Source organism: Cucurbitaria berberidis (assembly GCF_010015615.1).
Source record: "Cucurbitaria berberidis CBS 394.84 unplaced genomic scaffold K460scaffold_4, whole genome shotgun sequence".
Classification (NCBI taxonomy): Eukaryota; Fungi; Ascomycota; class Dothideomycetes; order Pleosporales; family Cucurbitariaceae; genus Cucurbitaria; species Cucurbitaria berberidis.
Window position 1 is genome coordinate 1,210,422 of NW_024468938.1, and position 26,315 is coordinate 1,236,736.

Consider the following 26,315-nt stretch of genomic DNA (forward strand, 5'->3'; position numbering starts at 1 on the left):
GATAATTCATATATACGCAACTTCACTCCTCAACCTCGAAACTCGTTGCTTGAGCGTTTACGCTTTCCATCATACTCTACTCTTGGGAAATTCAAACTTTGGAGTATATTTGGATCATGCTGTTACACACGGCTGGCTTTCTTGGCCTAGCGTCGGTTGCCTGATTATCACTGCGCCCTCTTCATCGTAAGAACGCCAGCCGCATCATCTTTCGTCTTGTGCATGTCGAGGCAGCCCCTTCACCCTGTCATGCGACACCCACTTCCTCTAAGTTTGTTTATACGAGCGATTCTCATTAATAAGTCTTTGATGACCGATTGCCTCTCGCCAGGGTAAACCATTTCGGACTTACTCCGCGGCCCCAAGCTGTAGCGCGCCATCATGGCGACCAACGCGTATGATAATTTGGACGAATTCTTCGACTTTGCCCGTTTGGAACATGACCATGGCGTTCGTCCAAATGATGGGCCTTGTCAACACCAATCTGAGCCGTATAACATTCACGGCAATGTCACAGTCATGGACTGGGCTACCGATGAAATGACGACAGTCTGTCCTGCAGATACCGTCTTACCTCAGGATATTTACATGAAAAACACCTATGAAGAAGCTTCTGTCGCTCAAAGTACTCAGCAGTGGCCACTCGTTGATTCTCCAGGCCAATCTTCATCGACAGGCGACGAAAGTGTGGAATTAACGGTAGTCCCTACATGGCATATGCACAGTGCCGTGGCCATTCAAGACCCAATACATTACTATGAGCGCCACTCTGCCTTTTCACCCTCGTCGTCTTTCCCTGCACGTGAGCATGTTGAGCTCATTGGTGGAGATGACGAAGAAGGCTTGAAAGATGCATTTGGTCTGCCGCAAGAATCTCCTCTCCCACAGCTCGATCGATCTAGCCTAAACAGCAACAGCTCACTCGTTTTGGAGTATCCTGTTGGTCACTCTCACGACCGACCAGCCGCACCACTCCGCCAGGCCTCCACAGCGAGCTGGAAACCCGCATCGGCCAAGCGTAAAGGACCGCAGAGCCGCATCCCACTTGAAGCAAGACAAATTCTGGAAGATGAATTTGCTGCGAATCCGTATCCTTGTTCTTGGGAAATGGACATCATTGCACATCAAGCCAATCTTGATGTGAAGAAAGTCCGCAATTGGTTCAATAATACACGAGCAAGAAAAAAGGATGGATGCAAGTTATTAATAACGTCTGTCCGAGACTCACGCTAATGTATGCAGGCGTTCATTCTTCCATCCAAGAGATGCCTAGTGACGTCCCTCGTTCACTAAAATCAAAACTCTCCAAGGATAGCCTTGAAGCTCTTGATAAGAATTCTGACGAAATCACGCAAACACCACAACCACCTTTGGCTGTGTACCTGGCTCAGTCGTACCACGAAGAAGCTGTTGAATTCTCCGCCGTACAAGCAGCTCTAGACAGCGGCTCACTAAGCGGAAGTGGCGATTATCAGAATGATGGATGGTCAGAATCAAGGCAAGGACGACGGGGCTCCATCATGAATTCAATCGCGTCTTCTGAAGGCACTGCGCCGACAACGTATACAGTCTCGTCAAGTGGCAGTCGCAGCAACATCTCGTCTTTTGGTCGAGATCGAAGACGTGGTCGAAGACGCATGGCATGGAAGGAGTCGCCTTACACTCGCCAGAAGGTCAATGGCGTCAACAACGCCGGCGAACCACAACAAGACTTGCCTTTCTTTTGCACATTCTGTCCTCGCGCCTTTAAGACTAAATACGAGTGGATCCGGCATGAGGACTCTGTGCACGCCCTACGTACCACTTGGATCTGTTGTGACACGAAAGGTGTACCGCTACAGTCCTGTCCATTCTGTGGTCAAGAGCATCCTGATGATGCTCACATGGCAACACACAAGTATCAGCAATGCAGGCACAAGCCCGAATCGGAACGAACGTTTTACCGCCGCGACCATTTCGTCCAACATCTGCATCATGTCCATTTTGCAAACGCTAAGCACCCGTCACTGCGTGCTGGATGCCAGGCTCGCTTGATGGCCGCTGGGGGCCAGAACTTCGGATGCAAAGACCTCGCCATGAAGTGGCGTCGTTTTGGTGCGCCAATGATGCTCAACGACCCGATGCTCCATTGCGGCTTTTGTGGCAAGAAGTCAAAGGACTGGTCTGAGCGCTGCCAACACGTCGCCGAACATCTTATTGCTCGCGAGCTCGATCGCGCCGTGTGGTGGGCTGAGCGAAAAGAGAACCACTTGGGAAACCTGTACTCTGCATCACCGTTTGAGTCTTTCAGATGTCGTTATTGCCTGAAGGTCTTTACGGACGTGCAAGCCATGAACGAGCACTCCCACTGTCGTGTCTGGAGTTGTCGGTTCCTGAAAAGCTTCGACGATGTTGCTGCCGACAACGTAGGGCCGCCACTATGTCCAGACTTCCCCTCTGCGAAAGCCCACCATTGCCATCTTTGCGGTGGGGGTTACCGTACGTTCCATGTCGAGCATGCGCAGAACCATCACCGCTATCGCTCATGCAACCAAGAGTTCTACACCTCAGAAGAAGCCTTCCTTCAGCATCTGCACAACTTTCATAGCGCATCTCCACCGATAGTACTGCAAGGGAGCTCGGTAATCGAACAAAGCTTCATGCGCAACAAAGGAGCCTCATTTGAACCTGTAGAGTTCAACGAAACATGGCAACCCTGTCTTATGGATCTCGACGTCAATCCCGTTGGTCCCTTTATGGTTGATAAGGCTGTGTCGCCCTTGTCGTCGCAAGAAAAGAAGGACCAGGCACATGCGAAGAAACAACCTCCCGCTCGAAAGAAAGTCCGCGAAGAGCTACAACACACCCCTCCAGGTACCGTTAAAGCCCCACGACAGCGCTCCGATACTACCACATCAAAGACCGAAACACAGAGCCCTCGCTTTTTCCGCCTCAGCACTTACGTGCCCTTCCTCTCCTCCCGTATTTTCTACTCTCATAGTGCAAAGTCAACTGGCTTGCCTAAAGATAACCAGGCCGTGGTCGAAGAGATGCCGAAACCCTACCTAACATCTTTGGCAATGAGCGCAGGCCTTGTCAGCATGGCTTGCGTTCGATGGGCTATCAAGCCGGAAGCACATGTAGCAAGTGGCATGCTAGAGCTCACACTTGAAGACGAGGCCGACTGAGATCTAAAACAATGATGCTTCATGTCCGGGGACGCCTATCATTCATATCGGCCAAGGTTCTTAGCCTTCTAAGCAATCTCGAACGGAGTAAATTCAATTATGGGAGAAACCGGACATTACTTCCTCATGTTATTACAAGAAGGAATACTCTTCACAATCACGTCTGAGGTCTCAAGAAAGATAGCAATATACTTGCTTTACAGAGTCGCCCAATATAAGGTACATGAGTTATGATGTCTATCTGCGATAGTTCCTTGTACGTCCTACTCGAAGAATACCGCCTTCTACGTGTAAAAGAGTAGGCCTCGTGTCAAACGCAGCGCTTCGAAAGGGGTTTGTGTGTGCATCTAAAACAGTGGGCGAAGAGGTCGCACCAACTGGTGGGAAGCATTGCTGCTGATGAGAAGAGCTCGATTGAAATAGGCGAATGGCTCAACGAGAATTTTATGAAACTCTTCTACCAAGGTCTCAGGGAGGAGGAGGCGTAGGGCGGTGATTGCGTTAGGGACACCCTCAAGTTGTTGGGGCGCTCGTCATATTCTGTCATGTACACGGCCTATGAGTAATTTGAAGAGGCTTTTCGGTTGTCTCTTTGATCTATTTAGACGTCTTTCCTAGAAACACGATCACTTCGAGACCGACCTCAATCTTCCCAAACATCATTCAACAACCACAGCTGCCCAGCCCACTGTTCCTTGACAACCGGCCAAATCTGCTCAGGTGGCAGCACAAACCCACCACCGGCCAGATCGGTAGGGCTCAACTCCAGCGTCCAAGAATGATTCGCGCCATGCACGCCATAATGGTGATCTCGTGAATTTCCAGTGGAAAAATAGAGAATTTGACACCCGGGACCAAACTTATATGTACTGTTTCTTGTACTCGCACCTTCTATCGCCCTTGCCGTGCCACCCGCTACTTCCAGCATACGGGGTAGGCTCTCTGGAAGAGGGTCGCAGGAATATCCGTAAGGCGTGAGGATGAGCTGGCTATAAGAGTGAAAGTCGATGAAGGAGCGAATACCTGCACCCTTCTTTGACAGTTTAGCTGAGAGGCCATCGAGGGCTTTGTTCTCTGGGGTATCGCCAGGTGCCAAACCGCGGTAGGTCTGTCCGCATGGATCAGGCGTCGATCCGCCCGAGGGTGGCTCAGCATCCCATTCGAATTTCCAGTTGCGATTGAGGTCCGTGCCTATACAAGTGCTGTTTGAGGTTGGACGGGGTTGGCGATTCTTACGCCAGAGGCGGTCGTTTGTTTGGGTGTAGGAGAAGCCGTCAGGGTTGTGGAATGGCACGAGGTAAAAGTCATAGTAGTCTAAGAAAGCAGTTACGTTGGCATCGTCACGCTTGTAGCCGTCTATCAGCTGGTAAGTCAAGTATTCGATCACTGGAGTGTAAAATTAGCCATTATACTGCGTAATGTGCTTCATTTGCCTCACCCATGGTGGAGATCCATTCTCTTGCGTGAACAGTGGCATGCCACAGGATAATAGGTTTGTCATCCTTGCCCTTCCCATGCCATTTCTTCTCATCGCCATGCAGATGAAACGCATAGATAGTCCTGTTCTCATAGCTCTTGCCAATCGAGAACTTCTTCAAGTTTCGGGGAAATGCGTGCACCAGGTCATCCCAGTACTGCAAATGATCCGCGTATGGGTGATATGTGTCGAACCACGATAGTTCTGGCAGTTCGCCACGCTTGTGAAGCTCGCGTTTGTATAGCGAGCTCTTGTCTGTGGAGCGGATGTATCTACCCAAATCCGCATTCACAAGACGAGCTTTCAAGCCTAGGGCAACGAAGGACTCTACTTCATGTGGCGGAATGGCAACGGATAGTGTATCGCGTACCGGATGCGTATTGTAGGCCGAGAAACGCTTTGCTATGTCGTGGGCTTCTTGGGCAGACGAAGGTGTAACGCTGTAAACATGGTACCCGTCGTAATTGATCTCTGCAGCTCGGGAGACGGAAATACTAGGTTGAAATAACGATGCTACTGCCAACGGCGCAAAGAATGCCAATTTTGTTAACTTCATTGCAACTTACCGGTTTATTCGTGAGGTAGGTTAGATATCACAATGGAGATTCGGGGCGCATTCATGTATGCTATATTTACATTATTCTTATCTCCAGGCCAAGTAAACGATGATGCAAGCATAGCTTCTTATTGCGACCGAGGTAGAGCGTCATTTTGAAGTTGAGGGGAAGCCATAGCCGTTATGTCGTTCAGCTTGGCAACGAAGCTCAAATAGGCAGCTGGCGATACCTCGGAGCCTCGGCGTCTACTTGGCAAGAGGATGAGCGACGCTGCATACTTGTTGTGTCCTAAGTCTTGTCGGTACCTGGGATATCGTTATTAGACGTGGGCTTTGCTCCGTTATCGCTTATACCCAAGAAACCCAAACGAAGGTTGGCATGCTGGGAAAAGGTTCGGTAGGCGACCATTTGTAGGAGTAAAATAAGTATCGTATATGTTATTCATTGATCTCCAGCAACTCCCGAACATGTCAAAGTATGGCATATATACAGCGTGTCTCCTTGCATAAAAGCAAAAAGTTTAAGTTAAATGAAGATTTAGAGTACTAGAGAAAAAGAAAGAGTCCAGGTCACCATGATAGTATAGGTCATGGTGTGTGGAGACAAGCAAAAAGAGCATAACAAAACAAAAAGTGACCTAACCAGGGGTCGAACCTGGAATCTCTTGATTTCGGATTGATCAATCGTAGTCAAGCGCCTTGCCATTGGGCCATTAGGCCGTTGTTATTGATTTATGAATAACGGAGCAGGTTGAAACACTATAATAATGGACCTTTTCAGCTATCCTACTGAAGGGTGGGTACCTGAGCGCCACGAGCGCCTAGACTCTAAGGCGCTTAGCGTGCACGCGGCATGACGCATCTCACCAGCCCCACTACGCCCCTCCCTTCAATTCGACACGCGCATCCAAGGCAACAACACGACCAAAGTTTCAATGATGACTTTCATAGTGAACCCCAAGTCTTTACAACCTCCTGCAATTTGCGCTAATGGTTCTATAACCTAAAAATTCTGTGACAAGTCAAAACTAGAACTAATGCGCAATCCCTTCAAACCCAAATCTACGCCACCAAAGACTTCCTCAGACACCGGCATGTCAACCAGCTCGAGTACGCCGCGCGAGTTTCCTCCTGTGATAGCACAGTACTCTGGCGGTAACTTTGTAGTAGGCGGTGGCGTGGCCATCTTCCACATCGCTACCGGACGCGTGGTAATATGTAGCGCTCATGACCGACGTGGTACGAAGTACTACTTCTTACCTAAAGGACGCCGGGACGCTGGAGAAGAAAGCGGAAGAGGAGCAGAGAGAGAGGGATACGAAGAAGTAAGAAGAGATCGGAAAAGCTTTGATTTCATAAGAGGACGTGCTAATCGTCTCCAGTCTGGCTACCGTAACCGCCTACTCCCTCTCCCCACGAAGCACCGCCAACCACAAGCACACCCCCGTGTACATGCTCTGCCTCTCACCGCTGAGGCAGTATGGATGCAGTTGATGCCTCTCGGGCCCCGGCAGTACGTTCTGTACTGGTACATCGCGGAGACTCTCCCTCCGGATCTCGAGCAGGAGTTGGCGACAGAAGCAGGCGCGGCATACAAACCTCCGCGTCCATATCCGAGTAACCTGGCGCTTCGGGACAGGATCAGCATGGAGCCAGAGGGATACGAGCCGTTGCACCATGAGGGTACGGGCGTGGATGAGGAAGAGCAGGCGTATGAGAGCCATCTCGTGTCAGTCGAGGAGGCTGTTACGAAGTTGGGGAAAGGTGGCGTCCTGGCGGATGTAGTTCTGAAAGGCTGGAAGGGCATACAAGATCGGCTTGCTATTGAAGATGCTGCGACGTCGGAGAGCCCGGAGATGATCGGCTAGAGACCGTAAGTCTTCATGATGAATATCTGGCACTAATGATCCACCGCAATGGCTCAACTTGCATAAGAATGCTAAGATCATTACAGAGCTTGATATAGAAGCACTCGTGGCAGAGCAGCTCCCTCATTGTGTTTCTGTACCTAGACGGTGTTCACTCTCTTGCTGAACTGTGTTAGACTTGGCTGAATCGCTTTCCATCATTGTACCGTTTATCAGTAGGATGCAAAATAGTCGGGAGAATCCGGCCTAGATAGTCAAGATTCTAGACGGAAATGTTGGCTGCATCCACCTCAAACTCAGTGACCCCCACGCGCATCGCATGATACCTCATGCGTCTTCCAAAGCACGACACCTGTACGCCTCAGAGTCAGGAGATTCCAGTTTCTTGGCGTGAGTGTTCTCAGTGCCCAACTTTAATCGGTGGTATTGAAGTACACATGATGTATCTGCTGACACGGCTCGAATTTCTCCGCTGCCTCGACTGTCATTAGCAACTTTACGGCGATGCCGTTGGGCTTCAACATCGAGGCAAGATGCGCTTCCTACATGAAGGCAGGCTGACTGAGGCGGACTTGTTTCCATTTCCGGCAGCCTGTACACTCTCGACAGTCGCCGAGCAACATTCCAAATACACCCTTCATATCTCCAGTTCCTATATCGCGCCTGGCATTCACGCAAACACACGTGTCGTCGCTACCATACAAGTACCACACCTCGCTTCCACACAGACCAATCTATGTACCCCACAGCCTTTCATCAACATAGACGATGCAACCCCACAGATCGGCTGCACAGCCGTTTCCCGTTACACCTTCTTCTTACATCATAAGAGCCCGGTAAAACTTGCTTTCTGATATTACACTCACTCTACAACGTCCTCGCTTCTGTATCTGCACCATGGGCTGCTGCAGCCAAGTACCGGCGTGGCTACAGCACACTACCGCACCTTTCATATATCTACAAATGCCCATGTACTCCAGGTTCGCTTAGCCAGCTTGCAACGACATCCAAAAACAAGCGAGCTTTCGAGCGACGTTACTGGAATGGGCACCTTTATTAGCCTAGGAAACTCTGCTCGAGGGACGGCTCTGGTTGGTCACTGATACGGAAAGGTCTAGATCTACGGCGGTTGAACTGGCTGGATAAAATGCAACAAACCAACCCATCGCGGCTCATGATTGATCCTTCACACTTCCAATACGAGACAATGCCCATTATCAACAGTTGACAAATACCTGATTAATTTTCCAATGACAGGCTAGAAAGAGGCGGATGAACATGTAAAGAGATGGAAGCTGCAAGTACGGCGTTACTTGAGCACGAATATGGACCGGAGCAGAGCGCGATTGAGGGAACAGACTCGGCGATGACAAGAGATGCGCGCAATTCCTCGTCACAACACCTGCGTAGGCCACGGAGGCTGATCGACAGCCGTGACGGTTTCGAGAAAGATCGTTGCGATATGTGGAAAACTGCTATGGCAAGGGATCAGATCAACCCCTAGTGTGCTTTGCCTCCTGGGCGGGCATATGCATATACAAGCATGTTTCATTGAAAAGGCAGGCTTTTAAGCTTTCCAAGATACGATAAGCTGTGGAAGAAGCGCGAGAAACGATTTCAACCGCGATGACGCAGGCCCAGAGGTGAATTCCAATGGATTGCGCAGACTGGAAGCAGAGTGATCTGCGTAGCCGGCGATACCTTGTCCATTGGATACTGCGACTTGTGTGTGCGTGGAATAGGACACTCCAGCCATGTGCTTCCGCGACAATTTCGACACAGCAACAGCGATAGTGACTCGCCGAGCTTTGGCTAACGAGCTTGCTTGTAGAGTCAACTTCCACGTACGGTAAGTGAAGGCCATAGTACAGTAGCTCAAGTACATGAAACGAACATACGTCGATACTCCCGCAGACGATCCAACCCCCAAATCAACACCGAAAAACGTATTTCGGATCTCCTCACATAGCCGCGAAACACTCCGTAGCTGCGCGCCTCGCTTGTCACCCGTAGTACAACGCGAACGCATGTTCGTCCTGCACAAGCAAACAGACGAATGATAAGCCAGGTAGTAGATTCGCAGTAGTGATGTTGAAACACGCATATCGATACATGTCGTGTTATTTGCCTGGGATGAGGGTAGATATGTAGATGTGCGTTTTGAATGCATTATACTCGGATGGTAGAGTTCGATGACTGGCTGGCTGGCTGCACTTGCGGCTTTTCTCGCCGTAATCTTGAGCCCCGGGTTGTCCATGTTGAAAGAGAGAAGGGGCGGTGACACATGTGCGAGGGGAGTCAGATAGGACGATTGCTGAAAGTGCCGAAAGTTTGTTGTTGAGTAGTTTCAAAGGGTCGTGTTACACAGCACTATTCTGTAGTCTAGCCTAGACATGCTCCTTGTTAGCGCTTCGGCGACGACTGAGCTGACGTGAGCGTTCCTGTACAATGCCGGAGATTTTCAGGGGAATAAGCATTGTGGCGCTGACACCACTACTAGAGTGGTTTTCACGTATATGCAGAGAATCTGGAGTTGGTTGAATGGACTGATTCGTTCATGTTTGTCATGAGACTGGTAGATGATACCGTATATACACGTTTAGACTCAAAGACCAAAAGGAAATCGCTACAACACCAGACAAGCATCGCCGTACTCGTCAAGGATTGTGGTGGTGACGTGATAACATTGATAGTTAACGTAGAGAGTCACTTCTAAAGCAAGCGCTAGTGCCCACCCACATGTTTTTTTCGTGCCTGTGCCGTAAGGCAAGATATAAGGAATGTGAGATGAAAGAGACGACATGAGTCGGAAGAAAAGGAAGGTAATGTGTACAGTGAAGTAGATGCAGTATGTTGTCATTAGATCCACCGATATTATCTCTTTTACCAGGTAGATCGCAAAGGAAGACAGTAGGCCGAGAAAAGGCATGTGTCAATGAGCATGAGAGACGAGGATGGGGTATCCGGAATGAAGAGATCGAAGGTGTAGTAGAGACGCGACAATGTTTACCACGAGAAGGACTCCTCGCGGAAATCAACGTTCCACTGCGACTCGCGCTTACGTACGGCGCTCCGGAGCTCATCAGCCAGTCCGCCTGTACCGCAAGTGCTGACACAAGCAGCACCGATGCCTTCTTGCATCTCTTGATCTACGAGGCTCTGAACATTCGGCCGTCCGGGGAACATCTGGACGCTTGATGATGGGGAGTGGATCTCCTTGGTGCTTCGGGGGCGCGTGACGAAGAGCAGAATCTTCAGGATCTCACGACGGCGGGGCATGGCCAGAATCTGTGTCATCCATGTTCGGATCCACTCGAGATGCTCTGGCGATTGGATGATCCAGACGAGGGTGAGGCGGCGAGTGGCGACAGTGCCATTTGCGTAGCCAGCAACGATGTCACGCACGTGAGGAACCTGGTGAGTGATACCGATACCAGCAGCCCAGAGCATGACGGTGCCATAGGAGCTGAGATCTTCGCCACCTGTGGTATGACGTTAGCATGGGTTGTGTTGTACAATGAGGGTTTAATCTATTGATAGATTGCAAGGCTGGGGAAACAGGCTTCGGCACTTACCATATGGACCCTCGACGAATACCCTGGTGGACAATTTACCGGCAGCAGATAGGTCTGCCTTTTTGAAAAGCTTGTCTGTGAAGCCTGTCCGTCGTCGTACAATGAAGGACATGCTGGTTTTGTGCTGCTCGAGAATGTCTTGGCGGTTCATCGGAAGCCCTTTATCGTCGGCCATGTTGTTTTGGGCGTTCAAGTCCTCTTCCTCATCGCTCCAAGCAATGGAGAAGGGGTGGTTGGTCCACAGTCCAACAGAGGGCATGTAGAGATATGCGTGCTGGCCTGGGCGGAATCTCCATGGACGAGCCATACGGACGGTGATGCGAAGGGCATCGCCGGGAAGGACTTCAATATCGGCCTTGGTGCCGCCATTTCCGACGTTGCGCATGACGAGGCGAGCAAAGCGAAGGAGTCGCTCAGTTGCCCAGATGGCCATGACGCCGTACAGCATCAACTGCTGCTTGCGCTCCTTGAGATGGACAAAGACAGCACCCACTGCAAGCGCAGCGCCAACAACATGGCCGTGCAAGAAAACCTCGTAGAAGGAATGTCGAACTGGCGATGGTGACTGGAGGAGTAGGAAGACGAACGCAACAGTGCCCTATATCACATGTTAGATTCGATTTTGGAGATGGATATTCAGTGTACCTACAATGAAACCGGACATGATGAATTCACTGCCATTGATTGACTTTTGAAGAGCACCCCAGCCCTCTGCACAGTTGTTAACGTCTATTCTTCGAGCAGATGTTTCGTGGACTTACTGGTGTGAACCTTGTTAGCAAAATAGCAAACGGTGTGTGCAATGGCCTCGAGGATAACGATCCGTCCAAACCACCGATGAATCAAGTTCATGGTATCGAAGGAGATACCCGTAAGCTTGATGACGGGGTTGTTGCGACCCGCGAGAAGAAAGAGTGGGATCATGTTCATGACGGCCATGACGCCTGAGCGGCTGAGGAGCTCATTGGCACCAGCTGAGAAGCTGCTGTAGTCGATCCTCCACACGCAAAAGCCGATGTTCACTCCAAAGTAGCCAAAAAGGAAGAAACTCTGCAGACGGCTAGGAAGCGTTCCGACACCAATGGCAGCGGAAAGCTTGAACTCGCGATGGTGACGAGTACGGAATAGCGGGGCATCGAGACAGTGCTTCTTGAATCTGGCGTAGGCGACGCTGGGAATGGCAAAGTACCTCTGTGTGTCGTTGTTTAGGGTGGAGACGGTACGGATGTATCGAACGAAGTAGAGGATGACTTGGTAGAGGGTGAAGACGACGACAATGATCCACCAAATGTAGCCAAGGTAGTGCTGGACATCGAGGTTCTCGATACCAGCCGTCAGATCCTTTTCGTATCCTGCACGCTGGACAAGACTTGGGAAGTCTTGGATGGAATGCATGGTTGCAATTGAAGGGGAGGAAAGGTTGGTAAGCAGGAGTCCTGGGGGGAAGACTCGAATCTCGCAACCTTGGTACCGCGGAAGATGCGGTCTAAGAGATCTTCTTTAAGGTTCCGGGGTGGTAGAGTGGCTGTCGCAGGGAGGGGGGTTGCGACCAGTGCAATGTGTAGCGAGTGTTGTCCGTCTTGACCAGCAGCGACAGATTTGGGCACGGGGAAAGCCGCTGAACAGGACTTTTGTCCAGATCGGTTGACCAAGGAGGGCACAGGGGCGTGTCTTGGATGGTAGGGCTTGGGGTAGAAATGCGTCGTGACCAGCTGCGCTTGTGGTAGATTGGGACACCCTGGGGCGACAGGGGTGGGACGTGGGACACAAGAACTGGCGACCGGCGCGATACAGGCTCAGTTGACGTCGGAGGAGATATTGGCAGCGTCGACAATGGCCAGAATTGGGTGGGTTAATCTGGGGGGGCGAAGCAAGGGCAGGACGAGGGTGCAGGTGACGTGCGTTGCAGCCAAAAGACGGGAGAATTGGGCAGGCCAGGGGGGATGGGGATATATATTGGGAGAGATGAAAAAGGCCGGCGGGGTGAGCGAGGGCACTACTGGCGCACGGCGGCAGAGACGAAGAAGAGAAGGGAAGCGGTCGAGGTAAAAGAGCGACTGGGAGGTTTGAACGAGTGTGTGTTGGAGGAAAGACGAGAAGAAGAAGAGGAGGTCAGCGCACGCGTGGGCCCTGGTGGGTATGAAAGGGAGAGAGGTCGAGTTTGATTATCGCGGGCTGGCAGAGGGCTTGGGATTGGACGAGTGGCCTGGGGGGGGTCATTGCAGGGGAATTCCCGGACGAGCCCCAGATGGCGTGCATAGACGGGGCCTGTGATTTGGACAGGACGGCTGCGCTGAAACGGGAAGGAGCGCCACACGCGAGCCACTAGAAAATGGCTGTTTCATGGCTCCGCAGCGAATCCTCGCTCTCTCCTCGACGACGACGGCTGCGTCATGGCGGGCCTGAGAGCGAGAGCCGCCATCCAAAACACCCACCAAACACCCACGACGCCTGAACATGAACACCACCGTTCCAATTGACCCGACAGGCGGCATACCAAACGGCTCGTTGCGCCGCGACGCGCACTCATCCGTGTCGTGTCGTGTCCTGTCCTGTCCTGTCCTGTCCTGTCGTGTCGACTACGTCCTCATTCCACTCTCAGCTCTCACAGCCTCGATCCAAGACGGTCGGTCCTTTTGTCATTACGACTTCATCTATCTGCAAAGCGCCTGTCTGCCCGCAGCACCACCGTGGCACAGCGGCATTGTCCTTGTCGTCCCTGGCCCGGCCTGCGGTGCGTTTGTGGAAATGGCAGCAATCCTCCGTCCTCAACAACTCCGCATCTCGATGCATTTTCAACACCCTTTGAACAGCAAGTGAGAATGCCCCGACTAGGAAAGCAAAGCCGATGACGACTGCCGCTACAACGCCATCCCTGCCACGGCCCTATGCCTTGAACTTCGCACGTGTTGCCAGGAATCAGCGTGTCGCCTCGAATTCCTTTGGCTTTGCGCCAATCTCTCTTATCTGCATCTTGGGTTTACCTGACCCCAGCCCCAGCTCCCGGAAAACGCCGCGCTGTCAATGCAGCTCTAGGCTTTCTCGGCTTTGTACCATCTCACAGCATCCAGCAGTGGCCTGGCGTGACCCATCCTCTGACGCACCATGTCGCGACCTGCCATTCTGCGTACCTACGCCATGTGTCGAGCAACTGTAGATTGTGGACGCACACGTCGATGGAGAGAGTCTTGTTATTTACTGTTTGGGCTTGCTATGCAGATTCCTGAGACTGGAGCCACGCGAGCTTGTCACCAGCCTGAGCCAAATTCCTGCCTTTGGTTCTGGCAGGCGACGTGTACCACGCAGGCGATCTAGACCGTTGTCACACCTATCGCCCCGTGCGACACGGAAGTCTACAGCGGGGAGGCATGTCTCGCTAATATCTGGATTGGAACAGGGGGCGTTCTTGTGTACTTCCTAACCAGTGCCTCCCAACATTACGTCGACAATGACTTCTTTCGTAAGCGTCACCATCCTACTATGGTCCACGGTAAATACGAGCTCAAAAGCCATGGCGGACTTCCCACCCGGCTATATTTACCCCACGCTGCACGCCGGAGATTAGCCTGTGCGCAGTAAACAAAACAACCTCGAAATCAGCCTAGGCATTGCGATAGCCTTTGTAAGATAGGTATCTGTAGCATGTAGCTTCTACTGCGTGCAACCACACTGTTCAACCAGGCGAGTATACAGAACATGCTACTCACGCACAGTCTCCGCAATCAAAGTGTTTGGTTGTCAAGAGCCGCTGTCACACTACACTTGTTTCAAGCAAATGACGGAAGTTAGGCCGCGTCCACTGCGGCCCCACGGTCTCGAAACTGGTTCAACGGCCCAACGTTCGTCGTTTCGAAGGCCTGGAGTTTCTACCAAACTCTAACAAAGCATTGTCCGCAGGAAACACTCTGCTTGATCAAACTTGCGACACGAACGTTGGCGCTGCGGTGGGGTGCCCGCAGCGCCTATGGAGTCACGCGACTGAGTAGGCACCCCGATTCCTTAGTCAGATTCGGCCCTTACCAGTGCCAACTACACGAGGCAATAGCGGTCAACTAGCAACCGCCTCATTGCCTCCACGGTATGATCCCATATCTTCCGGTTCTGATTTCCGATCTGCAGCATCAAATCTCCTATCTCGTTTCCCCTATTTCGCTTGGTGGCCCAATGGGATGCCGTGGCGTCTGCAGGTCAAAAGTTCCGAGCGGGCGGATCCACCAACGCCCGCGACCCGACGGCGATTTCGAGATCTCTGGGTGGTGCTGTGCCTCATGCATAGCTCGTTGCTGCTGATCTACAGAGACCTGTTGATCGATGATATGAGGAGATCATAATCCGAGTCCAAGATCGAGAACATCTAGATTCAGTGATCAACACACGTGAGTACCGCCGGCTGCTAGTCGAAGGAAGTGACAGGGTGGATTAAAAGTGGTACAGCAAGTCTAATCTCTTTGTAACTAATGTAATTCGTCCGTATCTTTTTTAAGGATCCCCTGCACCTTTCCCTTGTAGTTGGCAAGGTAAGCTTATGTCTATATGGAGTTACCCGCTCACTTTGATCACGTGAAATCTCAACCAAATTCAACATGAGCACGAAGCAGGTCCCGCTGATATCGTCTGAAAAATCAAAGGCAACATTTGCCCCGATCAAGTCCCCAGACACCTATAGTAAGCATGTGACTAGGTACCGCTCTTGTGATCGAATCGTTCCAATTACGGCTAGCGCCATTCTATAAACGCCGACCCCCGATGTTGGTCAACAAACAGTAACTGGGGAGTAGGGCGTGACGACGAGGACATCGTTGCCAGCGTATTCTCTTTAATCAGATTATTGGTGAACAGCATAATATACTTGATGCATTAATCAACTATTTACATTATGGCGGCTGATGACGACCTCCCTTGGAATACCTCGCGGTGTAATCGCCTACTCCGACCACTCTCGAGCAAACTCGCAAAGCTTCGAAAGGAGCTTGAGCAACCGCGTAGCTCTGGCGGAGAAAAGCGCAATGTCTCGACAGCCTTTGCGACCAAGGGCTCGCCGCAGAAGACCACAAACTTTACGCGACCGGCGCATCGACCACGAGGCTTCGAGAAGGCGAGAGATCCCGATTGGCGACCAGGCGTCAAGGCAGGGGCGAGCAAGAAGACATATGGTGGCCGGGGTACAAAGAGGACAGGATTGCAGCGAACCAGCTTAGACAATGGGAATGTCTCCCGCCCAGGCGAGATTGCCTTTACACCACTCATCGCGCGAATGAGTGGTCAGCTCCATAGTAGTCCGCAGCTACAGAGTTCGCCACTAAAGAAGTACACAAAGAATCGTGGGCCCCTCCTAGCGGATATCAATCAGATCCAACTAGGAAAGCACATACCCGGAGGCCTTCACAAACTCGTCCAAGGCTTATCGGAAGCTTACGCAAACATTCTACAAGCGACCTCAACAGGTTACGAAAAGAGCTGGAGGGGCACAAGGTCACTTGCAAGCGCCTGTTTGCGAAAGCTACCCACATACATTGAACTCGAAGAACACTTTGCGAAGCTAGACCGGCTGGAAGAAGAGGAGGATGACGGTCGAGATGTCGCGAGCGAGATATACGAGCATTTGGAGGCGCAGTTCGAGCAGCGTGCTGGACAAGGCTGGCGGCCCTTCAAGCAGGTTGTGCGAGCTCATGGCACATCACTGTTGTGCGATGCCATTACAGACGAGATTCTAGGCTTGGAGAGCTTGTCCGTTCTGGTCACCCACTGCCTGAATGTCTCCGCGTGGGATGAGGCTGAGAGGCTTCTGTTGGCATACGTTCCCCTCGTGGAGCCTCTGTCGATCCCAATCAATATCAAAGCTGACTTGTTCGACGCTCAAAGATCGCTTTATCTGTTCATGGTCAAAGGGTTTGTCGATCGTACAGGACATCACTCCTTGCTCTATGACCTGCTAGAACACATGGTCGCGCTTGAGCTGCTGCCTCTCGAGTGGCTCGCGACCGAATGTATGCGACCGATATGGGATCGACTCGTTCGAACGGTGTCCAATAACGACCATCGCACATTCGCAAACGCTTTCCGATTCATGGAGACGGCCACGCTTGCTAGTATCGGGCTGCCCGATGAGCGACTCCTGGAAGACGAAGTGACTGGATCTGTTGCTCGTCGCTTTGTTCCTTCGTCAAGAAAGGAGCTTCGGCTGGCGCTGAACACTACATTCTCGAGCTTACTCACGGTTTTATGCAGCATAGCCTTAGTCAGCAATAGTCACGATGATGTCGCGGGCAAGAATGTCACGCACAGAATTACCAGGGCCTTGAATGCAGTGGTGATTGCAATTCTGAAGCGCGAAGATATCCAGGCCGAGGTAAAGCTACTCGAAGCCGACGTGGATGATGTCCAGGTTTTTGCGCAGCGAGCTCTGTGGGCAACGTTTGCCTCATTCCTTCTCGGATTAGAAGGCTGTGATGCGGGTGTTGGAACGCTGAATCTGGAGCCACGTGGATTGATAAAAAATATCAATTGGGTATCGTCACAGTATTCTTCGAGTGATGTCGACTTCTCATCAATACTCGGTAGTCTTCCTTCACTTATATCATCGATAGTACGCGGCACGGGACGAATCTGGAAAGACAGCGGATTCGAGCAACTACAACGCCTACTCACAGCATTGATAACACTGTCTGGTTGCCGACTGCCGCACAAACTATGGACGCTGAAGCGACTGGCCCTCGATTCCGCGATGGAGTTTGCGCATGGTACGGGTGCTACCCAGCACATGACATACGCACGCGAAATCGAGCAGAGTATGCGTACGCAAGGTAGACTGCTCATCCTCCAGTCTCCGGAAAAGAACGAATCGCCAACGACTAGTGGTGGCTTCAAATGGGAAGAAGGCATCGGCGAATGGGTAGCTTGCACACCTTTTGCCAAACGGGATGCCAAACGCCTGCCAAGAAAGCCAGTCCGAGCGCTTGAACTGCTACCCACCCCAGTACAGTCTGAAGATGAGAAGATGGACACATCTGAAATCGAAGGCGAGGTCCTAGGAGACCTGAGCGATGACTCGAGGTGGGAGACGACAGCGTTCGACTACGAAGACGAGGACGCAGTCCCGCACTCTTCACCCATCAGGAAAGCACCACGTACCTCAATATCTTCACTACGCAAACGAGCACGTGCTACATCACCCAAAGTCGTCATATCCGTGAGACAAATGCACCTGACACCTCCCCACACCCCAGTCATCAATTTCTACCCATTGCTTCCCGAGGAAAAAGAGCGTCAAGACGGCCCACGCAGATCCCGCCGAAGCAAGACTGAGCTGAACGCACCCACGTCCCGCTTGCGTACACAGCGCTCACGTACATCTCTCGACAGCGGACTGCGCAATCTCACCCCCGCCTCCTATGCCGAACCCGCACCTGAAGACAGTGAAGCGAGTCCCTCCAGCCCCTCCGCAGACGACTCGGAAGCGTCGACGTTTTCCTCAGCGGAGAGTGCACGCAGCCAGCCTCGTGCCTCGCGAACTCGTTCGTCCCTGGGCAAGCGGCCGCGCCGGTATGTCGCCCATGAAGACCAAGATGACGCTGATGAACGTGACGAGCTGGGCCAAACGCCTGGCCGCCCTAAGCGTAGTCGCACGAGTGGCGGCAGGCAAGTAGCTCAAGGGAGGACAGAGTACGGTATCGTAGATGATGACGAGGAGAGCGAGGATGAGTTGAGCTTTCATTAGGAGTGGAGCCTACGCTCTGATCCTTACTTGCTGTCGTCGGATGGGTCGATGTAGGCATCGATGTTGGTGTTTGGTCTTTGTATTTGTATTTGTTTTGGCGTTTGATGGATCTTGGTGCGCTGAGATACCCCCTATTGATTTTTTTTTGAATATCAGAGAGTAATTTCATGAATTCTGTTGAATCATGCGTTTACCTGAATGGCTGGCATGCTGGATAACTTCACGTCTTGTCGTGTTGTCCCCAGCGGGCAGCTCTTCATATTCACCCTGGTTTTCTGCACGGGGATGGGGACGTGTCTCGATGGATAATCAGGATGGAAAGGATAAAGACAAGTCTCAATGCTATGCTACGATACGGTGTGAGGTTCTACAGGATAGTATTACATGTCGTAGTAACAGCTAGTCAGTTACTTGGTATAACATGACAGGTACAAGTATGGTACAATTAGGTGTGTAGTAAGTACAGCGTGATCCTGACGTGAACTATCCACAAGGAATAGTCGTTAGGTTGAAGACTTGAGAGGCAGACTACCGTCAGCCTGTGCTTCTTCAGACTTTCCGTGCTCATTCACAGCTTGAGATTGCACAGAGGGCTCCTCTGGCTCCTCGGGCGCGGGAATAGTGGATGAGTGCGGGTCCTCGGAACCTTCACCAGAGACAGCCGACTGCTCTTGTTGCGTTGGAGCCGATTCGGTCGGAAGTAGCTTGGTTTCGTCGTCAGCCAGCTGCTCCTGCCTTTCGTGGTGCCCCGCCCTCTTCATCTTCCTCTCACTATCATCTCTCCTAGGATTCAGCACCTTGCTCGCAGGCAGCGTCTGCGCACTCGCTTCGGTGATCTTATCCACCATGGTCAAACACCGTCTTACGAATGCTTTCAGACTAGACTCGTCCAGCAAAAGCATTTCGCCATATCCTCTATTTAAGTACGCGGTCAAAGATCCTCCATTGGCACCTAATTTGCCAGACTGCACGGTACTGTAGGATACGTCTGTGCCGAGGAAGTGGCCCGTGGCCGATTGTCGGAACTGGATGCCTGAGAAGAGATACGTGACGGTGCGCATACCTTTCGTATCAGACGCAGAGTCGGGTATAATCCACTTGGGGATTTGGATGTGTAGTGATGGCGCAGTCAGGCGGCCGCCGCTCTCGATGTTGGCAACGACAGCGTCAACCCATTGTTGCACATTCTTGTCAATATCCGTCGTCCTGTACCGCAAGCGTCCGTATCGGAAAAACCGGACATCTACTGCTTGGTTTGGAAGCAGCACATCGTGGATGCGCTGCTGAAACCCGAGACTAAGTTTGTAGAGAGTGGCCTTGCCCCCGTTGCGACCAGGACGCATTTGAATGTGAAGGCTAGGATGGGTCTGGCTAGCGTCGGAACTTTGCTGCTCAGGAGAAGCGATGAAATCATACAGCAAGGAAGGCATTTGCATGCGTTTCGTGGTGCAAAAGTGGGGTGAGGTGAGGAGGCTCGAGAGACCTGGGATGGTGGGTAAGTAGGGTGACTGCAACGATTGAGATGAAACACTCTCAAATGCCTTGTTGGCATGCGCCTGTTCGAGAGGGAAGAGTGCCTGGCCAAACTCGGCAGACAGCTTATACTCTGGCTCCAGAGTCCAATTGCCAACCTCATCCGTGGGCTGAGACACTTCATCTGCAGATCCTCGAAAAATGGCCACAACTCGGTTTATAAGTTCATGTACGCTCTTGGGTGTTTGATCAATATGCTCGACTGCCTCAGTTTGTTCTTGATTATCAGTCGATTCAGGCTCAGGGAGCCGCCTGACGGGCAACGACCATCGACCCAATTTCAAGTCGCGGTATGTGTGGTCTAGCGAATTCTTCTCGGGGAAGATAGGCAATAGATAGCTCGAGCTCTTGTCGGCATCTAATTCCAGCATATCAATTGTTCGAGTAGGAGAGCCCTTGAGAGGTAGGAGCCTGATGAGAGTCCGCTCCGCTTCCTCAACAGCGCTCTTGCTGAACCCCTTAATCATCAACTAGGGAGATTAGCGTACTTCAAGTCGAGAAGAGACATTAAACATACCATAGTGTCACCAGCTCCCTGGATGCTGGTGCGAGTGAGGTTCATGACCGTATCGAGATCGTTTTGCGTAAACAGAGATATCAGCTTGTCATTTTTTGGCACCTTCTCGTTGACCAAAAGTGGTTGCCAAGTCTTAAGTTGTAGCCGCTTCCCTTCCGCGTTTTGCAGAGCTTCTTCGACATCGTTCGCGGCGTACTCGGCGGTGTGCTTGTCGGCTGTGATGCGGAGGACGCTATGCTGCAGGAAGATCTGTAGTTTGGCTCTCCGCGCCCGGCCAATCTCATCTAGCTTTGTTTTGTTCTCTACATGCGCACCTCCAGAACTCAGCAGCGTGATCTGCCATGGCTTCAGTAGCAGCTCAATCTCTCCTGGCGCCTCAATCTCTTCCAAGAGAACAAGATTCCAGACGTCCCTGAGGATGCGGTCGACTAGTAGCTGCTTGCTCACAGTCTTGCTCTTGAATCTATGGCGCTTCAGGTCGAATCCCGGTAGGCGCTTGTGGATGGGCGTAGTACCCGGCTGCCACTCGGTCCGCTCAACAGGACGCTTGACGGTGCCCTTCTCTCCCCTCAATCCGTCTATAACCTCCTTGTACACCCTCTCCTGCTGTATATTCTTCGCGGCCGAGTAAAATGCCAACAGTTGTTTCTGCGTGAAGCCATCCGTCAGAAGTCTTATGAGCTTGACAAACGTCGTTTGCCTAACGTAGTGCGGCTCGTTGGGGCCGACGTGGGTCTTTGGGCACAAACTCTCAATTTGCTTGTAGAGTTCCTCGGGCGTAAGATCTCGGTCCTCCTGTAGGGAAGCGAGTATGTCCGGGACGTCGAGAAACTCAATTTTATCGGGGTTAACGACAGCTTCCTCTCGAGCACTCTCGATGACTTCCTGCAGGACCAAGATGTCGGCATCATCGCCCAGGCGTTTAAGACCGTTTAGTTTTGCTGAGGTTTCCCGGAGCACCTTGCCCTTCCGCTTTCTTATTCGGTTCAGCGGCTGAAATTCTCTCGTTATCTTGAGTCCAGACTGCTGTGTCTGCGACAATTTCTGCAGTTCGTCTGCGCCATCCTGCCGGGCGGTCGATGCGGAAAAGTTGGCGTGCGACGTTCGACGGTGGACGGCTGTTATTCGTGGCCGCGCAAGCCCGATTTCACATCGAAGGCATACAAATGCACCGGAAGCACGAGGCGCAAGCATAGAGAAGGAAATGGGGGAGGTGCTGGTCCTCCAAGATGGCTGCGTCTGGCGCGGAAGACGGCAAGACGTGCATTGAGCTTTCCGTGACCGCCTTCAGCCCTACCATTCTGCCACTGCGCCGCGCATTCACGTGCGGCGCGTTAGAACAGAGCATTCGCGCGAGATGTGAAAGCCAAGCATTTAAACATGAATAGTTTGAAATAATTTCCATTGGAGAGCCTATATGGGTCGCCGCCAACTGCACAAGTCCTCCCGCATGTCAAATTCATCCACCTCATGATGCGGGCGATGTCGTTGCCGAGCCGCCTCAGCCTTCATCTGAGATGCCTGCTGCTCCAGACTTACTCTACCGCGCATGTTTGGAGAACCCAAACTCATATCACCCGGGCGCAGCGTCTCGTGCGATTTGCGATGCACGCCGCTGCTCCCTCGCGCGTGCCTTGGCTCGCTTTCGCTCACAGATCCACTACTGTCGCCTGCCACGAATCGCAGGCCTGGGTTCCGCTGCTGCGGTGAGTGTGGCTTCTCGCGATCGCCCCAACCGTTTCCGCCGGCGAAGATGTCCTCGATACATTCGTCTGCTTTGAGCTCGCCGGGTTGCGCCGACCAGTATGCGGCGAGGGTGCGCCTGTACATGTCCTGGAGCTCACCGGCCTCGCGAGAGCTGTTGGTCAAAGTAGGTGCAGCTACTTCCAGTTAGTGGAAGCTTTAATATGACTTGAGGGGACCCAACCTCCAGGATCCTCCATCTCTGCCTGCTCGCCCGCCATGATCCCTGCGATGCCGCTGAAGACCTGCGCCGTCTTCAATGCAGGCGCAACGAAATTCTTGTCGCCCTCTGTGTGCTTCATGTATATCCCCAGCTTGAGCGTGCTGTTGATTTTGCTGTCTTGCATGAGATACCTCCTCGTGACCCCTGGGTCTTCGCCCGCGGCAGCCGCCAATTCGCTCTGCTCCACGTACTCTGCCAGATTGAGCTTCACGTGTCCCAATGTAATCCGTTGGCCCCTGCCAGAGCCGCCATCATATTCCTGAAGGACCTCGAACTCAGCGCAGCTCTCTTGTAGCATGCCATTCTTGTCTACCGTGAGCCGGACGGGGAGTGAGATGGAGTAGTTGTAGATGACTCTGTGGTCTCTGACTGGACAACTCTCGGTACGGCCGCGGTGTTCAGCAGCGGTCGAGTGGGAAAGGTGCCACTTTATGAAGGACTTGCCCGAGACGAGTGGGACGTTATTGAGATCGATTATCTAGCGGGGATGAGCACGCTGCTTTCGCGCAGGCCGTTGCGAGCAGCTCACTTTCAGGTGCAGTTCGAACTTTGGCTGCGCGTTTGTCAGCAAGTGTGCGCTCTGTAGTATAAGGCGTCCCTTACTCGTCGGTTCTTAGGTACTGGGATGGTGAGCGTTTGAGCCGCGAAAGCGACGGAACGCCGGAGCGTGGGCATGGCTCACCAAAGGCTTGCATGGTGGGAGAGGGAAGTAACAAGGCTATACGTGAAGGAATGTCTACACGGGCTGTCTTAGTGAGCAGAGGGCGTGACAGGGTATCTGCGGTCGAGTGTGGCAGGAACGGAGCTCTGGAACGACGAGGGTCACAACGACGCTCGCTTGCGGCACCCCCGAGAGCTCCCCACTACAAACTCCGCAATGCCCAGTCGCGCTCGCTCTATACCGAACCCATGCCTACGACAACGACTCCAGATGCGGATGCCATCGCTGATTGTGTCCTCTCAGCCTTTGACCAGCTCCCAGACAAACGCAAACCGCGGCCCCGCACCGATGGCTCGAGGGAATGGGTTCCACTCGCCGGAATCGTCTTATCTAAGGGTAATGGCTCCACTCCCCCTGCTTCCGGAAGGTCCTGTAGTCGCTTATGCTCATGATGTAGTGAAGGCGATAGGCTGTCATGCGTCTCATTAGGGTAAGCGGGTTTCTTCTTTTGGTTTGTGTAGAGCGTACCCATGTCTGTATCCGAACAGGCTATATATACTACACTCTTTGAAGCGGCATCATAAAAGCAAAACATGCGTGGACAAGGTGGTAGCAAGTTGATTGGTGCTGCGAGCGACCATTCACTGCAGAAAACATACTAAAGTATCTGCAGGACTGGTATGAAATGCCTCCCCTCCAACAGATTGGCCCTCGCACAAGGGAACATCTTACACGACTGGCATGCCGAAGTACTCGCCATACGAGCCTTCAACCGCTACTTACTGGACCAATGCCTTCTGATATCTACCCCACCATTCCCCGCCTCAGACTTCCTACGTCAGCGATCAAGTCAAGAGCACTCTGAACTTGAGAGCCAACCATTCGCCATTCGAGAGGATGTCTCCATCCACATGTACTGCTCCGAAGCACCTTGTGGTGATGCCAGCATGGAGCTAGTCATGGACGCCCAAGAAGATGCAACACCATGGACGAGCGCCCCACCCACAGTGGTAAACGCCTCCTCTCCCAGCTCAGATGCCCTCGAGGGATCCGCACTCAGAGGCCGCTCCAACTTCTCCCTTCTCGGCGCCGTGCGGTGCAAACCCTCACGCCCAGACGCCCCACCAACACTCAGCAAATCCTGCACAGACAAGCTCACGCTCAAACAAGCTGCCTCTCTGCTCTCCACCACAAACTCCCTCCTCATATCTCCAAGGAATGCATACATACACTCCCTGGTCCTACCAACCTCTCAACTTGTACCCGCAGCCTGCGAACGTGCCTTTTCCCGCTTGGGACGCCTCAAAACTCTCACTGATGACACGACTAACACTTGGCAAGGTGGGTATGGCTTCCACCCCTTTAACGTCAGACCCTCGTCAAGGGAGTTTGCATGGAGTCGCAGGAGCATCGGACTGGGCGAGAAAGCTGTGCCCAGCAATTTGAGCGCTGTCTGGACGCCTTCTTGGCAAGAGACGTTGATCGGTGGTGTATTACAGGGAAGGAAGCAGACGGACCCGAGGGGCGCAAGCCAGCTCTGTCGGAGAAGCATGTGGAAGACAGCGGTGCAGGTTGCAGGCCTCGTGGGGATGCCCCTGTTAATCGAAGCATTTGGAAAAGCAGCGTACAAGGAGATGAAGGACGACACTGCAATAGCTCACAGGAGACGAGTCAAAAACGACATGAAGATCGCGCTGAAAGGCTGGGTCGCAAACTCAGGAGATGAAGCGTTTACTCTTGAAGACTCGATGAAGTCTTGATATCCTCAAGGAGAATTAAACATCCTTTAACCCGTTCTCACTCTCTACAAACGTGCCCCACGCCCCGACCCTGCCTCCCCACCGATCACTCATGACTTCCATGACGCCAATCATCTCAGGACCCTTGCCCTGCCTCACTGTACTCCCCCTATTCGACCCCCCACCATCACTGTAAAATACCCTAGCATCTAACTTCCGTCTTGGCACCCTCGTCACCAACAACCCCACATCCACATGTCGGCCAAGCACGTTCATCAAGTTCGGCACAGCGGTGTTGCTCGCAAATACAGAAGGTGGCTGGGGCGGGTGTTGAGCTCGTTGTGGAGGAGGCGGAGCTACTTGGCCTGGGTTCTGGGGCGGGTGCAGTGGTGCTGAAGCGGAGCGTGGGGCGGAAGTTGGGTTGAGGAGGAGCGTGTGCAGGCCGTGCGAATGTGTTAGGCGGGTGAGGGCCGTGAGGAATGTCGATGCTAGGGTGTTTGCTGTGCGAGTTAGGACCACGTGAAGAGCTGAGAGAGCGAGGGAGCGGGCTTTACCTTGGATGTAGTCTTTTTTGAGCAGCGGGTTGATGACGCTTGCGAGGTTGTCGATGAGTATCATCTTGGGCTTACCCCCATCTTCTCCTTCGATGGCTTGCTCCCGGTCGTGCTGTGTATGTCCTGGGTCTTGTACGGCAGGCGCGGGCTCAGCGACGGCAGGTTCTGAATCGAATAACATCTCCTCATCATCATCCTCTTCTTCGTCCTCACTGTCCGCAACAACGGTCCTCTTTAGTGGCGTTTTGACTACTGACGGGGGCCGTTGTTTCTCATCCACAATGCGCTCATTAACTGCTTCTCCTGCCTTTGACGTTGAAGCGTCTCGACCCTCGAGCGCATCTCCAACTTCCCCAATAGCCTCCCTCACGCCAATAAAATCAAAGACCCGCATGATCTTCACACGGTCGAGCACGATAGCTGCTACATCTTCGATCTTGGCGTCGGAGTGAGAGATAGCACTACTGGAACGCAAAGCGGACAAGCTATCAGGATGCCGTTCCAAGTGAGAAAGGATGAGCGTGTAAACTCGCAAGACATCGAAGTTTCCCGACGTGTCGATGACGGCAGCCGTGGAATGGCGATACTTGAACAGTGAATGGACGAGTAATACCCGACAGAGCTGATGTCGTCAGTACCATCCCACTCTGCTTTCTGGGCTCTTCTACAGCGGAGCACTCACCTCGCTCCCTCCCCCACCCGTCTCAGAGCTGATACTCGTCACCTTGCCAACCTCCAATCCACCCTCCAGCGCATCATCCAAGCTCTTCACGCTGGTACCCAGCAAGCGTGCCTCAACCCGTTTCTTCCCCGTGCTAATACTACACGCATCCTCGAGTAATTCGTCCAGCTCCTCATCGCCAATCAATTGGGACGCAAGAAGCGGCTCCACAGGCTCGTGGAGTGCATCCATGACTCCAGAGAAGCGTTAGCTAGTAGAGACCGATAGTCCCACGCGGACTCATTTCCGACAAGACACCCAAAG

The 26,315-nt window shown here is 52.5% G+C and overlaps 11 protein-coding genes and 1 non-coding gene across 12 annotated transcripts; 5 read left to right on the forward strand and 7 right to left on the reverse strand.

The window, feature by feature from the left end:
* The first annotated feature begins 114 nt into the window (after positions 1-114).
* K460DRAFT_138636 (uncharacterized protein) lies at positions 115-3,489 on the forward strand. Its single transcript, XM_040926725.1, has 2 exons — positions 115-1,195; positions 1,243-3,489. The coding sequence occupies exons 1-2, from the start codon at positions 382-384 to the stop codon at positions 3,165-3,167; spliced, it is 2,739 nt and encodes a 912-aa protein (XP_040785610.1). The 5' UTR covers positions 115-381; the 3' UTR covers positions 3,168-3,489.
* Positions 3,490-3,810: 321 nt separating this feature from the next.
* K460DRAFT_340754 (carboxypeptidase-like protein A4 precursor) lies at positions 3,811-5,372 on the reverse strand (the record flags this gene model as incomplete). The annotated part of the gene is made up of 2 exons (XM_040931124.1): positions 4,606-5,372; positions 3,811-4,553 (listed from the first exon to the last, which is right to left on the reverse strand). The coding sequence occupies exons 1-2, from the start codon at positions 5,198-5,200 to the stop codon at positions 3,811-3,813; spliced, it is 1,338 nt and encodes a 445-aa protein (XP_040785611.1). The 5' UTR covers positions 5,201-5,372.
* A 462-nt stretch (positions 5,373-5,834) lies between these two features.
* Positions 5,835-5,920, reverse strand: K460DRAFT_t57. Its single transcript has one exon. It is a non-coding gene; the product is annotated as a tRNA-Arg (tRNA).
* A 374-nt stretch (positions 5,921-6,294) lies between these two features.
* K460DRAFT_378286 (uncharacterized protein) lies at positions 6,295-7,068 on the forward strand (the record flags this gene model as incomplete). Its single annotated transcript, XM_040935058.1, has 2 exons — positions 6,295-6,525; positions 6,583-7,068. The coding sequence occupies 2 exons, from the start codon at positions 6,295-6,297 to the stop codon at positions 7,066-7,068; spliced, it is 717 nt and encodes a 238-aa protein (XP_040785612.1).
* A 1,567-nt stretch (positions 7,069-8,635) lies between these two features.
* Positions 8,636-9,325, reverse strand: K460DRAFT_356833 (uncharacterized protein; the record flags this gene model as incomplete). Its single annotated transcript, XM_040931991.1, has 1 exon — positions 8,636-9,325. One exon carries the CDS (start codon positions 9,323-9,325, stop codon positions 8,636-8,638), a length of 690 nt encoding a protein of 229 aa, XP_040785613.1.
* Positions 9,326-10,074: 749 nt separating this feature from the next.
* On the reverse strand, positions 10,075-12,038 carry K460DRAFT_378305 (uncharacterized protein; the record flags this gene model as incomplete). The annotated part of the gene is made up of 4 exons (XM_040935063.1): positions 10,075-10,550; positions 10,644-11,241; positions 11,293-11,354; positions 11,405-12,038. 4 exons carry the CDS (start codon positions 12,036-12,038, stop codon positions 10,075-10,077), a joined length of 1,770 nt encoding a protein of 589 aa, XP_040785614.1.
* Positions 12,039-15,519: 3,481 nt separating this feature from the next.
* Positions 15,520-18,360, forward strand: K460DRAFT_289924 (uncharacterized protein; the record flags this gene model as incomplete). The annotated part of the gene is made up of 1 exon (XM_040929154.1): positions 15,520-18,360. One exon carries the CDS (start codon positions 15,520-15,522, stop codon positions 18,358-18,360), a length of 2,841 nt encoding a protein of 946 aa, XP_040785615.1.
* Positions 18,361-18,452: 92 nt separating this feature from the next.
* Positions 18,453-18,813, forward strand: K460DRAFT_138703 (uncharacterized protein). Its single transcript, XM_040926726.1, has one exon. The coding sequence runs from the start codon at positions 18,545-18,547 to the stop codon at positions 18,761-18,763; it is 219 nt and encodes a 72-aa protein (XP_040785616.1). The 5' UTR covers positions 18,453-18,544; the 3' UTR covers positions 18,764-18,813.
* Positions 18,814-18,863: 50 nt separating this feature from the next.
* K460DRAFT_378289 (uncharacterized protein) lies at positions 18,864-21,604 on the reverse strand (the record flags this gene model as incomplete). Its single annotated transcript, XM_040935059.1, has 2 exons — positions 18,864-20,363; positions 20,411-21,604. The coding sequence occupies 2 exons, from the start codon at positions 21,602-21,604 to the stop codon at positions 18,864-18,866; spliced, it is 2,694 nt and encodes an 897-aa protein (XP_040785617.1).
* Positions 21,605-21,823: 219 nt separating this feature from the next.
* K460DRAFT_387253 (uncharacterized protein) lies at positions 21,824-23,346 on the reverse strand (the record flags this gene model as incomplete). The annotated part of the gene is made up of 3 exons (XM_040935634.1): positions 22,956-23,346; positions 22,338-22,854; positions 21,824-22,290 (listed from the first exon to the last, which is right to left on the reverse strand). Exons 1-3 carry the CDS (start codon positions 23,049-23,051, stop codon positions 21,824-21,826), a joined length of 1,080 nt encoding a protein of 359 aa, XP_040785618.1. The 5' UTR covers positions 23,052-23,346.
* On the forward strand, positions 23,244-24,831 carry K460DRAFT_367985 (uncharacterized protein). The gene is made up of 3 exons (XM_040933687.1): positions 23,244-23,433; positions 23,500-23,527; positions 23,711-24,831. Exons 1-3 carry the CDS (start codon positions 23,286-23,288, stop codon positions 24,795-24,797), a joined length of 1,263 nt encoding a protein of 420 aa, XP_040785619.1. The 5' UTR covers positions 23,244-23,285; the 3' UTR covers positions 24,798-24,831.
* On the reverse strand, positions 24,753-25,488 carry K460DRAFT_367987 (uncharacterized protein). The gene is made up of 2 exons (XM_040933688.1): positions 25,331-25,488; positions 24,753-25,276 (listed from the first exon to the last, which is right to left on the reverse strand). The coding sequence occupies exons 1-2, from the start codon at positions 25,392-25,394 to the stop codon at positions 24,813-24,815; spliced, it is 528 nt and encodes a 175-aa protein (XP_040785620.1). The 5' UTR covers positions 25,395-25,488; the 3' UTR covers positions 24,753-24,812.
* Between the last annotated feature and the right edge of the window lie 827 nt (positions 25,489-26,315).